This window comes from Daktulosphaira vitifoliae, unplaced genomic scaffold (genome assembly GCF_025091365.1).
Source record: "Daktulosphaira vitifoliae isolate Bord-2020 unplaced genomic scaffold, ASM2509136v1 Scaffold_4, whole genome shotgun sequence".
NCBI lineage: Eukaryota > Metazoa > Arthropoda > Insecta > Hemiptera > Phylloxeridae > Daktulosphaira > Daktulosphaira vitifoliae.
In genome coordinates, this window is record NW_026099575.1 from 20,513,583 (window position 1) to 20,530,975 (window position 17,393).

Consider the following 17,393-nt stretch of genomic DNA (forward strand, 5'->3'; position numbering starts at 1 on the left):
AAGATATCAAGTGTTCTTTTAATAGTTCTGAGAAAAATCAGTTTTTGTATTTATGTTAACTTACAAAAATTAAGCTATATTATATAGCTATATCAAAATATATAAACTTAATGTTTCACAAACACTAAAAATAATTATATTATATTTTGGTTTATTCCATAAATTTGTTCATAAAAACTTAGTCAATAATTTGTTATTTTTTTAAATAATTTTAATTAAATAAAATGTTATATGTTAATATAATTATTTTATTGATTTTTGATACAGGTATCATGGTTATGCATGTTATCTCACTTAGTTATTTTTTACATTTGTACACTTTTGACATGACGACGACGACATATTAGTCCATTGTATATTATTTTTCAGACAAGGCGTTAAACTATCATTTGATATGGCGTTTAAAAGTCATTTCACAAATGAAAGGATTTTTTTTTATAAACTATTGTCATTTAAATTCTAACTAAATTGTTTAGTATATTCATTAAATATTACTCAAACACACTATGGGTACAACAGATTAGAATATTCATGCAAATTACGAAACAGAATTCAAGTTTAACATTATGAAATAAAATAACAAAATAGACTTAGATAGCAAAAAAATTGCATGATAATATAAACTTACCATATTAAAACATCACCAAAAAAGAAAGCTTTTACACAAATACACAACAATAGAAGCTATTTTTAAATAAAGAATTTTTTTTGAGACCACTAAAGCATTTTATAAAGTTATGCTAAGATTGAAAAATATATCACAAATAAATTAAATATTAATATTCTTAAATAAAATTCTATCAAATCAATGTATATCATAAAATGCTTACCAATGGATAATAGTTCTTCAGATATTTTTTTTATTGATTGGGTGTTATTTTTGACTTCTAAAACATATAAGCTTACGCTTTTATATTTTCATTTAAAAAAATTACTAATTTAGAGCCTTACCATGTACGTTTGTGATTTCACTATTCACAGTTTCTGTAATTGTGTCGTCTGTTGTGATCTCAGTAACGTAATTCAAATCTGATATAGACGTGTGAAAATCTTCTGGGCCCAAGTATGTGATGATTTCCTGTATAGTATTATGCTCAAGTTCTACCATTTTTAAGAATGCTACAAATACTTCATTAACTATGTTCGGTATAGAAGATTCCTTACTGAACACATCAGACACTAACGATGAATAACCTTCACGTTCAATTAAATTCATCATGGCAGTTTGAGCAGGTGCAGATTTTAAAGCCGGGAAATTACCTAAAGCATATTCTGTAATAACCTATAATAAAAATAAAACTCAAATTATATAATAAATTATTTAAATTATTAAAACTAATATTACTAATAATGTTTAAAAATTAAATGTAGTGAAAGCTATAGATCATCATATTATATTTGATCATCCTTTATTATTAAAGTGTTTTTAAGATACAGAACTCTATCCAAAATATGGTATTTAAACAATAAACACTAAATTATAACACATTTTAAATGGGATTTAGTTATAATGTACACATACAGTATTTTCTTTTATCAGATATAGAAAAAAAAAAGGTATATTCAAAAAATGTAATTTATAAAAAATATTTTTATAAATTATTTGATCAAAATTTCACAAACGCATTAGACACTTTTTTCTAAAAAGATTAAAAAATCTATTTCTAACTGTAATATCAATGAACAACTTAATAACACTGACATATTAATGAGGCATAATATTAAAACCAGGATCAAGGTGTAAGAAAAGCATTTATCCCTAGTAGAAAAATTAAAAAATGATTTTTGAGAAAAAAATAAAAAATATAACAAAAAAATGTACACTAAGGCAACATTAGTTTTAAATACTATCGTAATCCAGTGAATGGTCCTACGACAAAAAGTCAAGTTTATGACAAATTAAGATTCTATAGTTGAAACAACTTATTCATAAATAATATTAAATGTTATAAAATTAGAATTTTAACATAAAAATAAAAAAAAGTTTAAACTCTTGTTTCCTGAATATAATGTTTAAGATTTAATATATATATATATATTAATATTTCTTTATCGCGTACATTTTGTAAACAATCAACCGTATATTGGATACGCGTCAAACTAGATACGATTGTAATAATTTGATGTATCGTTAAAAAAGTAGGTCAAGTGAGAGTAGAGAAAATAAATGATAATCACAAAAAAATACCTTCTCAGCTTTGCATCGAAGCTAATATCTAAAATATAGTAAAATAATTTTAATATGAATAAGAAAGTTCTTCTCACGAGGGGCGACTACAATAATGGGATCCTTGATCTTTATTGAAATTATTGAATCTAAATGAGATAAAAATCAAATGAGTTGAAAATTTAATCGAACTTAAAAAGAATTAAGAAAAAAATGCAAAAAATTCCTTGTCATACGCGGGTTGGAACCTTGTACCCCACGTCAAGTTCCAATTTCAGTTATTTTTCTCAACTTAAAAAAAGTAAAAAAATTTAAGTAGGTTTAACTTTCTATGCTATATCAATTTGATTCATATAATATTTATGAAATTCAGTGTAATCCTCTTGTCAGGTATTTTATAGTAAAATAAAATACAAAACCCAGAATTTTAACACAAAAATATTATATTATTGAATATGGAAGCCATTATTACCATGAAGACAAGTCCAGAGGTCAATTTTTTTTTCAAATTAAAGTATATTGCATAAGCTTTAATTTAAGGTAAATATAAAAAAATATTAATATATATTAATAAATATATTTACGGAACATTTTCAAAAGTTAAATTGAAAAATTAAATTTTTTGTGAAAAAGTTGCTATTTTGAAACCCTTCCTAAGGGCTGGAAAAGAGTCAAATGTCCACAAAAATATATCAAATAATAGGTAAATATCTGTAGGGATTAACAAAGATGTTAAATAACATGATCCCAATGGATTGTAAACATAACGTTACACATCATATCATCACTAAAGGACCACCACTCTTCGCTAAACCAAGACGCCTTCCTCCGGATCGACTAGAGATCGCAAAAAAAGAATTTGCATATTTAGTGGAACAGGGCATATGCCGACCTTCAAATAGTCCGTGGGCCAGCCCATTACAACTAGTAAAAAAGAAGAACGGTGAATGGAGACCATGCGGCGACTACCGTAGGTTAAACGCAGTCACATTACCGGACAGATACCCCATTCCACACATTCAAGACATCACACAGCGATTGCAAAATAAAAGTATTTTTTCAAAAATCGATTTGGTTAAAGCTTTTAACCATATACCAATAGAACCGTCCGATATTCCAAAAACAGCTATTACAACACCTTTTGGGTTATTTGAGTTTGTTCGGATGGGATACGGTTTTAAAAATGCAGCTCAAACATTTCAGCGTTTCATACACGGTGTTTTAAAAGACTTAGATTTTTGTGAAGTGTATTTGGACGATATTTTAATTGCATCGTCTTCAACACAAGAGCATTTGAGTCACCTCGAACGTGTATTACAACGACTCAGTGAGTACGGCATTGTGATAAATACGAATAAATGTATATTTGGAAAAGAAGAGGTACTATTTTTAGGATACATCATATCGGGTAACGGTCTTAGACCAAATCCTGAAAAACTGGAAGCGATAGACAAATATCCACGGCCGAATAATGTACAAGAGCTTCGACGTTTTTTGGCTATGTGCAATTTTTACCGCCGTTGTATCCCAAACGCAGCAAGTACACAAGCTATTCTTCACGATTATCTTAAAAACAGCAAAAAAAACGACAAAACACCAATTGTATGGACCGATCAATCAACGGGAGCGTTCGAGAAAACTAAAGAAGACTTAAAGCGAGCCACAACATTATCGTATCTAGATCCGGCCGCGAATATTCAATTACGATGTGACGCGTCAGATATGGCGATAGGCGCAGTAATAGAACAATTTAAAAACGGCGTTTGGCAACCACTTGCTTTTTTCTCTCGCAAACTTGACCAAACACAAAAAAAATACTGTGCATACGATCGTGAACTTCTTGCGGTATATGAAGCCATTAAGCATTTTCGCTATATGCTGGAAGCCCGTGAATTTGAAATAATTACGGACCATAAGCCGTTAGTATACGCATTCACACAACACTCAGATAAATTACCACCTCGACGTGCACGACAACTTGATTTTATTAGTCAGTTTACAACATCAATACGGCACGTAACAGGTACACAGAATACAGTGGCCGATGCGTTATCGAGAATAGAAACTATAAATGCACCGCCACCGCTAGATTATGACAAGTTAGCTTACGACCAGTTAGCAGACGCAGAACTATTGTCGTTATTGTCAAAACCGGAATTATCGATAAAACTAGAGCTCGTAAATATGCCCACTACGAACACAAATATTTACTGCGATACTTCTAATGGTAGACAACGACCGTATCTTACCAAACAATTTCGCCGCAATGTGTTCAATTGTCTACATAATCTCGCTCACCCAGGTATACGGTCAACAATAAAATTAGTGAGTAGTCGTTTCGTGTGGCCGTCGATGAACAGTGATTGTGCGAAATGGACTCGTGCGTGTTTAGCGTGTCAAAAGTCAAAAATAACGCGACATGTTATAAGTCCGTGTGGTATTTTTAATGTGCCGAGTGATCGTTTTTCACATGTACACATCGATATAATCGGTCCTATGGTCATGTCACGTGGTTGTACTTACTGTTTAACCGCTATAGACAGATTTTCTAGATGGCCAGAAGTTTTTCCAATTCAGGATATTTCGGCTGAAACCATAGCTCGTACGTTATTTGAAGGCTGGATAGCTCGATATGGAGTTATGGAGAGATTGACAACAGATCAAGGACGGCAATTTGAGTCTACTCTGTTCACCGCAGTAACGCAAATTTTAGGGTTTAGAAGAATACGTACATCAGCATATCATCCACCAGCCAATGGTTTAGTTGAACGATTCCACCGATCACTTAAAACGGCAATAAAGTGTTACGAAACTGAGCACTGGACAGATGTACTCCCCTCAGTTCTTATGGGCCTTAGATCAGTGATTAAAGAAGATCTAGGTTTAACACCTGCAGAAATTGTATTTGGAAGTACGATTAGATTACCTAATGAGTTTTTTATGCAGTCATCAGTGGCGACAGACCCTTGTTCCTTTGCTGAAACACTAAAGAAAACAATGGAAACCATACGCCCAGTGTCAACTTCAAACCACGGAAGTAAAAAAGTTTTTATATATAAAGATCTAGCATCCTGTTCACACGTTTTCGTTCGGGTCGACCGGGTCAAGAAACCGCTAGAACAACCATATGAAGGGCCGTACAAAATTGTTCAACGATACGAAAAAACCTTTAAATTATTAATTAGGCAAAAAGAATGTATCATATCAATAGACAGACTGAAGCCATGTTTCAACGAAAATGAAGATAATAACACAAATCTATCAATAACAACGAACCAGCAAAACCAGAGAAATACAACTACAAGACCAACAATAATACAAACAAAACAAACCAAGTCAGGAAGAACCATCCGCCTCCCCGTAAGGTTTTTGTAAATTGTGAATTGTATCACTTTTATATTTGTATTTGTATTTTTATATTTGATATTTGTAACTATGTATGTTTAACGTAAAATTATCGTTTTCACTGGAAAGGGGGTAATGTAGGGATTAACAAAGATGTTAAATAACATGTCACAATGAATGCGTTTATATATGTTTATATGTTTTATCTTAGATGTACTGCAGTACGATAACACTCCGTGTATTTTTTTTATTCTCGCGCTGTTCGTCAATCCAGTGACACTTTTTTATTTTGTACTCTTTTTTTATGTATGTATAAAATCATTTTTCATTATTAAAAAGTATTAATTATTATAAATTTTAATTGTAGTATTTTGTAATAAATATAAACACCAAAACACTACATATCTATAATAAAAAAAATACACTGATTCGGTAATTTTTAAATAAATTATAACAGTTTTAAATAAAAAAAATTGAAAAAATGTCAAAAATTAGCGATTTTCAAAAATAAAAAAATTACAAATTTATTTTTTGGAAATTTCCCCCGTTTACAGTGAATAAGGGAATTTTTTTCAATTTTTGAGGGTAATGTCTTCGACTAGATACGATTAGTGATCTTTTAATTTATTGTTCATTAAAATCGGTTCAGTGAGAGTTGACATTGAGTGTTCAGTCACAAAAAAAAAAAAATGAATAAATAAAAAAAAACTGTAGTATTGTGGGATCACGGCACAGTGTGGACGTGGCATAGCTAGGACAAGTATACAAGATATCTGACAGTGATTAAAATCACAATCATAAGAAACGCTTCGATAAAAATCTGTAGATAGGGTTTAATTTTAGGAAAATGGTGAATGATTAAAAAATCAATATCAACTCCTATTAGCTTAATTATATACTGATTAGTGGTTCTTTACTTTAAAAGTATAATATATGAATAAATACCAATTATAGTAATTAAATTTAAATTGAAATTGATATTCACTAATTTAATATTGTAATTTATATTGAGAAATTATAAAAATAATAAAGTACTTGTAAAATTTTTTTGTTATTTATAAATAAATACTCTTGACTACAAGAAACTTACATCTAAAGCAAAAATATACATTTTTTTTTTCAACTTATTGCAATGTTTTCAAAACTGCAATTAGACTTTTTCTATCACTTCTAATTTTTTATATTATTACTAATTAGTAAAAAGTGAGTATTTCTATATTAAAAAAAAAAATTGTTTTCAAATTATTACTGGTTTTGATTTTTAATATGTTAATAATAATATAAATGACATATTTAACCTATTTTTTTAATCTTTTTAAGTTGATTTTTGTGAAAGTTTATAATAAAAAAAAGTTAAATTTGTTATCATAACATTTAGTTCAATTTGCAAGTTTAAATTTGACATCATTAAATAGAAAATTTTATAAGAATTAAAGAAATGTTATTGTTAAGATTAATTTGCAGTCAGGTAATTTTATAATTACTATTAACAGTAAATTTATCAGAAAAGCTCAAAAATTTTGTTTTAAGGACATGTCTTTTGGGTGAAAACGATTGCTTACGTCATAAACTATACTTATGTTTAGCAAAAATAGTCGATTTTATATTTTCAGTTTTTAAATTTTGATTGTTAAAAGTTTTTTCAAATCTAATCATGTTTTATAAAAAAATGGTAAATTTTGTGATATTATTTTTCTACTTAAATTAATTTTTACAAATAACCGGCACACACATTAACAATTATATAGTTTATCAATAAAGATTTATTTTTTGATTAACTATTTGATGTTATCTTCCATATTAAAAACGCAATAGTAATGTAAATCACTATCACATTTTAAGGTTCTAAACTTAGTTACGAGCAGCTTCATTGATTCATCGAGTGACGAGTAATTGAAGTTGCCATCTCTTTCTCAGGCGATGGATTTATTAACTGTCTCAAGATATATACAGTTAAGGGACATCCTAAGGGAATCCTATTTATCCTTCACGAACTGTAGAACTCAAAAAAAGATTTTAGAAAGATTGCCATATCTGTATATAGGCACTAATGATATCTTAGGGGATAAGTAGCCAAGACATCCTTATTTGCGCCTACGGTCTATACTATTTTATAGTAGAATGATAATATTATGTATACCTCTTCTGTAGAAATTCCATGATGAGTCAACACACTTATGGTAGCCAATTCACGAAGTGCCCATTCAGCAGGTCCAAAATCTGTTAACTCAATTTGATCTAGAACTTCTTCTACTTCTTGTACAACAGTAGGCGTTTTTTGTTTCAATGCTGTGAATAATGCTGGCTCTTTAGTTGATTTATCTTGTAAATATTGAGGCTCATGCATTTCGCGTATAGTTTCATCAGACACAGTTTCAGATGTAGATAACGATTGACGAGTGTCAATCATAATTTTTGCAGATTGTGTTTCAATAGGTATATGAGTCAAATCATCACCCTCGTTTTTACAAGTTGCTATTGCAGATACTAAAACAGTTTCCTGAACTAATAAAACTGGAGTTGCTTCAACCTGGGAAATTAAGTTTCATACAAAATATTATATAAGTATTAAGAATCAAAACTGGATAAGAAAAAAATCTTTAAATTTGTTAAGTTAATTTAATTTAAAATATAGTGTGTAAAGTTTATATATACTGAGTGATACATTGATTAAAATCCACTCAAATAGTCGCAAAATAAATATAAAATACAAAAAAAAGTATTTTATAGTTTAAATTTCTTGATTTATCAGTTGCTAATTACTTTTTAGCATATAACTTATAGAAGAGTCAACCTAATTTTTTTTAATGGCAATAAAAATATTTAACCAATTTATAAAACTTATATTTATTTATTTATTTATTTAAATTTATAAATTATTAACATTTTTATACATGGACTGGAAGATGAGTATACCCGAGAAATGTCTAACAATTTAAATAGTCATACCCATTCTTCTCATGTCTATATTCTAAAATTGTCATAACTTCTGAAATACTGGTAAAAATTTTTTTAAATATATATGTTGCTATTTAAAAAAAATAAAACCCTATAAATTATAAGAGATAATGTTAAAAAGTAATTAGTAACTGATAAATCCAGAATTAAATGTAACTAAAAACGTTTTATTTTATGTATTATATTTATTTTAAGATTAATTGAATGAGTTATTATAAACGATTAGCTTTGTATCATCATCATCTTCTTAGACTCTATTTGGAGGAAAACATAGCAAATTGACATAGTTTTATAACTTTTCTATTAAAAATATTTAAAATTGAGTTATAAAACTAAAACTTCCAAAAACTTCAAAATTTATAATATGGACTTTAGTATGATATATTTTGTCCAAATTGTTATTTAATTATATTTAATAAATATAAATAATTAGTAGAGGAAAATTTAATTTAATTAATTAATAAATTTAATATTTCTATGTAGTATTAATGTTAATCTATGGTTCTCAATTATTTAATACAATGAATATTATATTAAATAAAACTTTTGTAACCAAATTTTAATTTGGTAAAATACTACTTATAAAAATAATTTAATTGATAACTCAATCATTGAAAATAGAGTGATTTTAACCTTTCTTAAAAACATCAAAAAAACAATAATAATATATAAAAAAAATATTTTGAAAAACATATTCTTGTCAACGAATTGAACATAGGTATTATTATAAAGTTGAATAAGTTGAAATTCAGTAAATCTTAATAGCAAAAATTAAATTAATATATGTAAAAACTAATTTTACTACCTTTTGAATATTAGTCGATAACGGAACAGTTTGTTTCCATTTTGTTTCATCAAATGATCTATAAATAGAAAAAATATATATTTCCTTAATTATAATATTTAAAAAATTAGTAGTGAAATTAATCTGATTAAAAATTCTCATAACTATTGATTCTTGTTAACAATCTAATATTTAAAAAATATTTTTTACATTGTTCAACTGCATTTTAAATTTTGTCTATAGTTTAACTTTTTTTTTTCTAGTTTTCAAAATAGCCATTTCATACAATAAATTTTAAGAAAACTTATCTTAATTTTTCTTACTAACTATTGGAATAATAAATATTTTTCTCTATGAAAAATATCATTGCTTAAATAGCATTTGTAATTTAAATTATTACAAATTTTAACTACCTTTAAAAAGATGTAAAGTTCTAAAAATTATCAGTTTTTTTTATTACTTTATATATTAATTGTAGTTGTTTTCAAAAAGCTGATCTGTAAATTTGATAAATTAAGGGACAAGCAAAAAAAAAAAAAATTAATTTTTAAATCTATATTTTTTTTAAGTAAAAAAAAAAAAAATTAAGGGATAAAACTTCTTTTAATTATTTGTAAACTAAATAAAATATTCTTTGTTATATCACGCTTTTTGCAATAAGGCTGTATCTCGAAAACTGGCATTTTGATATAAACAGCTTTAAAGTTTAGTTTCCCATAAGAGTTACATTGTGTGTTACTTAAATGACAAGAGTTTCACTTCTATTATTGTGTGTTAAATATAAAATAATAAATTGTATTAAGTTACACGAAAATGACAAGTATTATGAATTTCGATATATGGTATCCTTTCAATCTTAGTGTGATATATTTCAGCCACAACCTTCAAAGAAACTCTTTTTTTTTTTTTAGCAATTTATCAACTTTAAAAAAAAGACATGGATGTGTAAAATATATAAAAAAAAAATACTGACTCTGTTTCTTTATGCAACTGTCTTTTTGTTGATTTTTTTTTGGTAATTTGTTTACTTTTCTTAACTTTTTCAATTTTTTCATCAACAGTTTCTTCCTTGATATCTGTATGTTGGTCTTCACCTGTTTTTAGAAGAAAGCAATTTTATTAACATATTTATTAAATAAATTGATTAATAAATACTTTTGACAAGTAGTTTCGCTCTTGTTTTAGCTTCTCCTAAATTACTATTTGCTTTGCATGTGTATGTACCTTCATCTTCTTTAGTTACTTTTCGAATATTTAATGTTGATTTAGTGTCAGTTATCTTTATTTGAACATTTGATGAATTTCTGATAATTTTATCATCTTTATACCAAATAACCACTAAATTAAATTTAAATTAAAAATTAAAATTAAGAATTATAAGTTATATTCAATTAAAAAAATGTTTTTACTTGGTGTTGGATTGCCTGAAAACTGAGCTTCAAATATAACCTTATCATTTTCGATTACACGCTCATCTTTTAATTCTTGGACAAAACTTGGACTGCTTTGGAATGCTAAAATTTAAGTTTTTATATTTGAGAACTTGTCTATTGTGATATAATATTAAACCAATATTTATTTATTATTAATTTTATTTATCGATAAAATTGGGGTTTTTTCTATTGTCACATTGAATTTTAATTTAATGAGTATATTCTAAGTATTAAATACTTTTGATAAAACAAATGGTGTTATTTTACTATATATTTTACTTTTAGCATTAAGAGTAACATTGTTAACTAATATCGTGTAACTTAAATATCAATAATATTTTCTTATTTTTAAAACATTTGTTTAAATAAATAAAGTAAAATTTAAATTTGAAAAATACACTCGATGTATTTTTAGTTAATATTATACCTAAATAAACCAATTTAAATTCTTACATTTAAATTTTTTATATAAAAACCAAAAATTATATATACCTGATAAGGAGGAATAGTTTTTCTATAACTCACACACAAACAAAACAAACACACATTTAATTAATTAACACAAAATATTATTCATAAAATATAAAAATAATACTTACATATAAAAAAATAGCTTTGCTTCAAAAAATAATAGTTAAATTTTTAATCAATATAAGCTTGATTTTTATAGATAATATGTTAAATTCACTCATATTTTTCATTTACACAAAGAGCAAATAAACATATTAAAAACACTATATACAAATTTAAAAATAAACTCTTAAAATGCTAATCGTAAAATGATTAAAATATTTCAGTGCTGTTAACTTGCACAACTTAGTCCAACTATTCTGTAAAAAAATGTGCATATATTTTGTTAACTTATAATGAAAAAACATTACAAAGAATTTTAAATAAATTACATTAAAAAAAAGTAAAATTGAAACAAATTTTAAGTGGTAAAAAATATTATGTATTATATTAGATAATGATAAAATGAAAATTTTCAGATTCTTTAATTAAAGTGTAATCACGACAGATTAATAACTATTACTAATTTGGTATGGCTTTCCCAAGTTATATAATATGACAGTTGTTAATTTCATAATTTTTTAGAATTTTTGCTGAAAGCAGCATGTAATCCAAATGATTGATCATCCGAGTCTATACATTGACTTTCCAATAACAAAAATTCTTGCAATTCTTCTTGACTATCAGCTGCATGAAATTGGAAAAACATATCAGGATCAATTTCACGAGGTTCCCATGGACATTCCATATAAGTTCTTTGATTATATTCAGCAATTCTTTCATCAGCATGAGTTCTTGGATATGTTTGACTCTTATAAGCTTCATTTTCTTTAAGAAAAAAGGAGGATAATTCTTGACATGATGAGGATCTTATTCGATCTGAACTACCATTAGATGAAGATGGCTCGCTATACTCTTGAATTGGACTTAAATATTCATCTTTTATAGCATAATCAGAAAAATACGTACCACAATTGGAGGATTCATTGAGAAAATTTGAACCATGCACATTACAACAAGCATCTATATTAAATTTCATATTACAATTACCTTGTAGTTGCTCTCTTAGTTCTTCCATATCAGTTACCCATGATGGTTTCCTATATTCTTTAGTACCTCTAATACCTAAAATTTATAAAAATGGATCATTTAAATAAGACGATAAAATAAAATGATGAAGAAATAGTTCTGCTGGTAATTTGTGTAGCTATCAGTGTAATAATATATATATCTGTATGTGGTTTTGGAAATGTATTGTGGAAAAAAGGAGATAAGCAAAGCAGATGTAACATGAATAAGCGCAAGCTGAAAATGAAAAATACCAGTATAACTGAAAAGTAAAAATAAATAAGTGAAAAGTAGTTTATTGAACATTAAATGCAAGTGATGATTTTAACATACTTTTAAATAAAATAGTTTTAGTGACTGCTACTCCATACTCATTAATCGCTTCACATATTATTTCTAAAGAGTTTTCTAATGGAGTTACTTTTATAGTTAATATCGAAATACCATCATCTAATTCTTCTATCTCAAACTCTTCATTAGGAACAATTAGCACTCCATTCTTATACCAACAAACATTAGGTTTAGGAGAGCCTCGAACTTTAATAATTAAATGTTTAGTGATGACTTCTTTTTCTTCTTCTTCCCATATGGTTTCAGTTTGTAACTTAGTTTCAAAATATGGCATGTTTCCAATGGTTTTTTTTGTTAATATGGTATCATCTATTACTTTTAAATAGTCATCTGAAAATTCGAATATATAAAAATGAACAATGCTCATACAAAATTAATCTACTTTTAATAACTATAAAATTTTTTTTGATAACCACCAATATAAAGTAATATTTTTTCAAAATTATCAGAAGAAAAAAACTACTTTACTAATAAAATTAAAAAAACGATAATTCATGATAAAATAATTTTACTTAAGCCTAATAAATAAATATTCATTTGTCTTAATTTCTACTTTGTGATGAAATCATTTACTCATATACTATAAACAATAGTTTACAATTCTTGTAAAATGTAACTGTCATAGAACTATAGTTTTAATTTTTAAATTATCTTGATCTAGTTAAACTATTTGAAACTCCATTTATTATCTAAAATTATATTAGCTTTGCATTATGTTACACCAAATTGATTAATTGCTTTTACTGCATATACATTCATATCAATTTCCATGGGCTGTAAAATGACTAGTTTAGATTCCCCAGTTTCAGGTATATATGTTATAAGATGACTTTCATCAGGAATAAATCAGAAATAAAACAAGATTTAAGATAATTTATTATTATAAAAAACTTATATAAACTTCATAAATACTTATGTTTAAATAAACCTATGCCTATTTGAAACATTTCAATAGTAAATTTTCAGTTAATTTGGAATATTAATTTATTTTATATACCTAAAATTAGATTTGCACGACATTGAGCTTTGCCAAAATCATTCACAGCAATTACAGTATAGCAAGCTTCATCGACATTAGTCACATTTGAAATAGTTAATGTGGATAAACCTGTTTCTACTATATGTTGTATTGTATGTGATTCGTCAGGAATTATTTCTTCATTTTCTCGGGACCAAGTAATTTTTGGAGTGGGTACTCCAGTGATTAAACAACGAAGCTCAGTTGTTTGATTTGGTTTAACCAAGGTTGGTTTTATTGTTTCGACAAAGCTAGGAGCAACTCCAAATACATCATCCTCTGAGAAATTAATTTTTATTAATTACACAAATTTATTTTGTTTAATAATAAATACTCACGTATGATTAAATTGGCTGTACACTGAGCTTTGCCAAATTTGTTGACCGCTTTTACAGTGTAGGTACTTTGATCAAGCACTGTGGTTTTGATAAAAATAAGTTTTGATTCACCAGTCTTTGGTATAAATGATATAATGTGTGAATTATCAGGTAAAATTTCTTCATTTTCTTTGTACCAAGTAATAATGGGTGTGGGAGTACCTCTAACTAAACAATTAAATTCAATTTCAGAACTTAATTTAGCAAATTTTGGCTTAATTGGTTTTACAAAATAGGGTGCTTCAAAATATTCATCTTTTTCTAAAATAAAAAAAATAATTTTAAATAAGACATTTACTATATGCTTTATCATATGTAATTACGAATAATTAGATTAGCACGGCATTGCGCCTGTCCATGTTTATTAACAGCATTCACAGTATAAATTGTTTCATCTACTTCAGTTGGATTTATTATAGTTAATACTGACATTCCTGAATCTATATCATATGTTATTAAATGACTTTCATCAGGATTGATTTCTTCATTTTCACGACACCAAATTACAAGCGGACTAGGTGTGCCTTTAACAATGCAAACAAGTTCGGTTACATCATTAGTTCTAGTGATTTTCGGTTTAACTGGTTGAACAAAAGTTGGTGCTTCTCCAAGTTCATCTTTTTCTAAACAAAAATAAAATAATTGAACATCATATTTTTATAAATAAATCAAATTATAAGATTAACATTACAATTTTGATTAATTTACTTACGAACTATTATATTTGCTCTACATTGAGCTTTACCAAATTTATTCACAGCATTAACAGTATATGTAGATTCATCAATATCTTCTAAGTGAAAAATTATAAGTTTTGATTCACCTGTCTCTGGTAAATAAGTTAACATATGGTTATCATCTGCAATAATTTCTTCTTCATCTCTACACCATGTTAAAGTTGGAATGGGTATACCCTTAACTAAACATGACAGTTCAGTAGTTTCATTTACTTTCACAATTTTTGGTTTTAAGCGTTCTACAAACTTTGGAGCTTCACCCACTTCAGCGTTTTCTAAAAAAAAAAAAATCTAATAAAATGCCACCATAAATCCAAAAAATTGATATAAAAAAAAAACCCAGCACAGTGGGGTCGCGGCATAGTGGGGATGTTGCATAGTTGGGTCCAGTATAGATTTAATCTGACAGTGATTAAAATCACTATCATAAGAAACGCTTCGATGCAAATCAGTAGATAGTGTTTAATTCTAAGAAATTGGTGGATAATTACAAAAGCTACATTATCTGCTAGTTTCTTATTAATACCCTGATTAAGATAAAGTATGTCGAATGAAAAAGGGATTATTAAAAAATATTATTTCTCATAAAAAAATTGTGTTGATTCGTACACTTTTCAATGAGTTATAGCATTATAAAGTTAAAAATGTAACCAACCCAACCCAACATCAACTCCTATTTCCTTAATTATATCCAGATTAGTAATTATTTTAATTATATATTATATAATTTTTATAATTAATTATTTTCAAATTATTATTGATTTTTAATATGTTAAAAGTAATCATTTTGAACCTACTTCTTTTTGTTCTTTAAAGTGAAAGTTTTAATAAAAAAAAAATGAATTTATTACCATAACTTTTAACTCAACTTGCAAGTTTGAAATAAATATTATTAAATAGAAAAAAATGAAATTGGTAGATTATTTCAAAAACAACAATAACACTTATTCCCTTAATTTTACCCCGATTTATAACTATAATATATGAATACATAATAATTACAGTAATTAAATTGAGTATGAAAGTGGTATTCAATAATATAATATTGTAATTTTTACGGAGATATTATAAAAATAAAAAGGAGTTGTATATTCATATACTTTTAATGCGTATACAAATTTAAAGGAATTTATGCAATACTTTTTAATAAAAAAATTTTGTTACTTATGAATAAATACACTAAACAAAAGGAACTTTCATCAGAAAAAAAATATACTTTTCTAAATAAACTTTTCGTGATGTTTTCAAATGTGCAATTAAACTTTTTCTATTACTTCTAAGTTTTAATATTATTACTTATTATTAAAAAATAAGTATTTACATATAAAAAAAAATAATTAAGAACAAAAAAAATTGTATTAAATTAATACTGATTTTGATTTTTAATATGTTAAAGGTAATCATTTTGAACCTATTTTTTATTGTCTTTTAAAGTGAAAGTTTTAATGAAAAATACCTTCTCAGCTTCGCATCGAAGCTAAAAAATGAATTTGTTACCATAACTTATAGTTCAACTTGCAAGTTTGAAATTGACATTATTAAATTGAAAAAAATGAAATTTTTAAGATTAATATGCAATCTGGAAATTTTATAATTACTAATTACAGTACATTTGTCAGAAAAATTCGATTTTTTTACATTTTTATCGTAATAGATAACTGAAATAGAAAGAATAGTAATCATATCCTAATAACTTTTGGTGTTTAAAAAAATTCTGCAATTGAAATATTCAGAACTTAATTAATTTTAATAATTTACTTTAATTAAATGAACCAATCAAACCAAAGTAGTTAAAAAGATTTACTCAATTGAGCATATTATCAAAAATATAATTATAATTGTAAAACTCCATCGTTAACTTCAGGTGAAACTAAAAATCATTTTTTTTTTAAATTTATGATTTATATAGCAAAATATTACTAAAAAATTTGGCATATTATAGACTGGTAGTAGCACACAGAAATAGAGTTAAAAAATTAATAAATTATAAAGTAAAATTATTTACTTTTGTAGTTGAATACTTTTATCATATCAAATTTAATTCGACAATAAATAATTTAAGAATATTAAAAATTAATGATTTTAATTGTTTGTATGGACAAATCTAGTTAAGCTACTTTTTATTTGAATAAGGAATATTTTTTTGATTTTTAAGAGTAATAACTTAAACTAATCATTAACTTAAATATCATAAACTTAAATGAATCATTTGACGTATCGTTGAAAAAAGTAGGTCTAGTGAGGGTTGGCAAAATAAATCGTAGCCAGAAAAAGAACCACATAGTAAAATAATATTAACATGAATATCAATTTCTTCTCACGAGGGGAGACTATAGTGATAAGATCCTTTATATTTATTGAAATTATTGAATCTAAATGAGATAAATATCAAATGATTTGAAAATTCTATTCTAACTCAAAAAAAAAATGCAAAATTTTAGAAGCCACAAACGGATTTGAACCTCGTACCCTAGGCGTTAAAGATCAAGGTGTTACCCATTCGGCAACTATTCGTTGATTTTTGTTGCATGATAAAATTGGCTATTTAAGCTAACTCAAATTTAAAAATTACTTTTTCGACTTTAAAAAAGTAAAAAATGTTAATAAGTATAATATCATATGTCTTATGAACTTTATTCTATGTC

General features: G+C 26.1%; 1 protein-coding gene across 50 annotated transcripts in view; it reads right to left on the reverse strand.

Annotated features, from left to right (window-relative positions):
• The window catches only part of LOC126904244 (titin), a 130,847-nt gene that overhangs the window by 42,748 nt on the left and 70,706 nt on the right, over positions 1-17,393 (reverse strand). For all 50 annotated transcript variants that reach the window (XM_050683111.1, XM_050683109.1, XM_050683114.1 and 47 more), the window contains 13 exons: positions 14,724-15,023; positions 14,335-14,634; positions 13,973-14,272; positions 13,614-13,913; positions 12,599-12,946; positions 12,248-12,322; positions 10,664-10,768; positions 10,410-10,592; positions 10,228-10,348; positions 9,276-9,333; positions 7,653-8,042; positions 952-1,282; positions 831-887 (listed from right to left, as the gene is read on the reverse strand). In XM_050683111.1, coding sequence (XP_050539068.1) covers positions 831-887; positions 952-1,282; positions 7,653-8,042; positions 9,276-9,333; positions 10,228-10,348; positions 10,410-10,592; positions 10,664-10,768; positions 12,248-12,322; positions 12,599-12,946; positions 13,614-13,913; positions 13,973-14,272; positions 14,335-14,634; positions 14,724-15,023 — 2,868 coding nt within the window. The remainder of the gene's footprint in view (positions 1-830; positions 888-951; positions 1,283-7,652; positions 8,043-9,275; positions 9,334-10,227; positions 10,349-10,409; positions 10,593-10,663; positions 10,769-12,247; positions 12,323-12,598; positions 12,947-13,613; positions 13,914-13,972; positions 14,273-14,334; positions 14,635-14,723; positions 15,024-17,393) is intronic.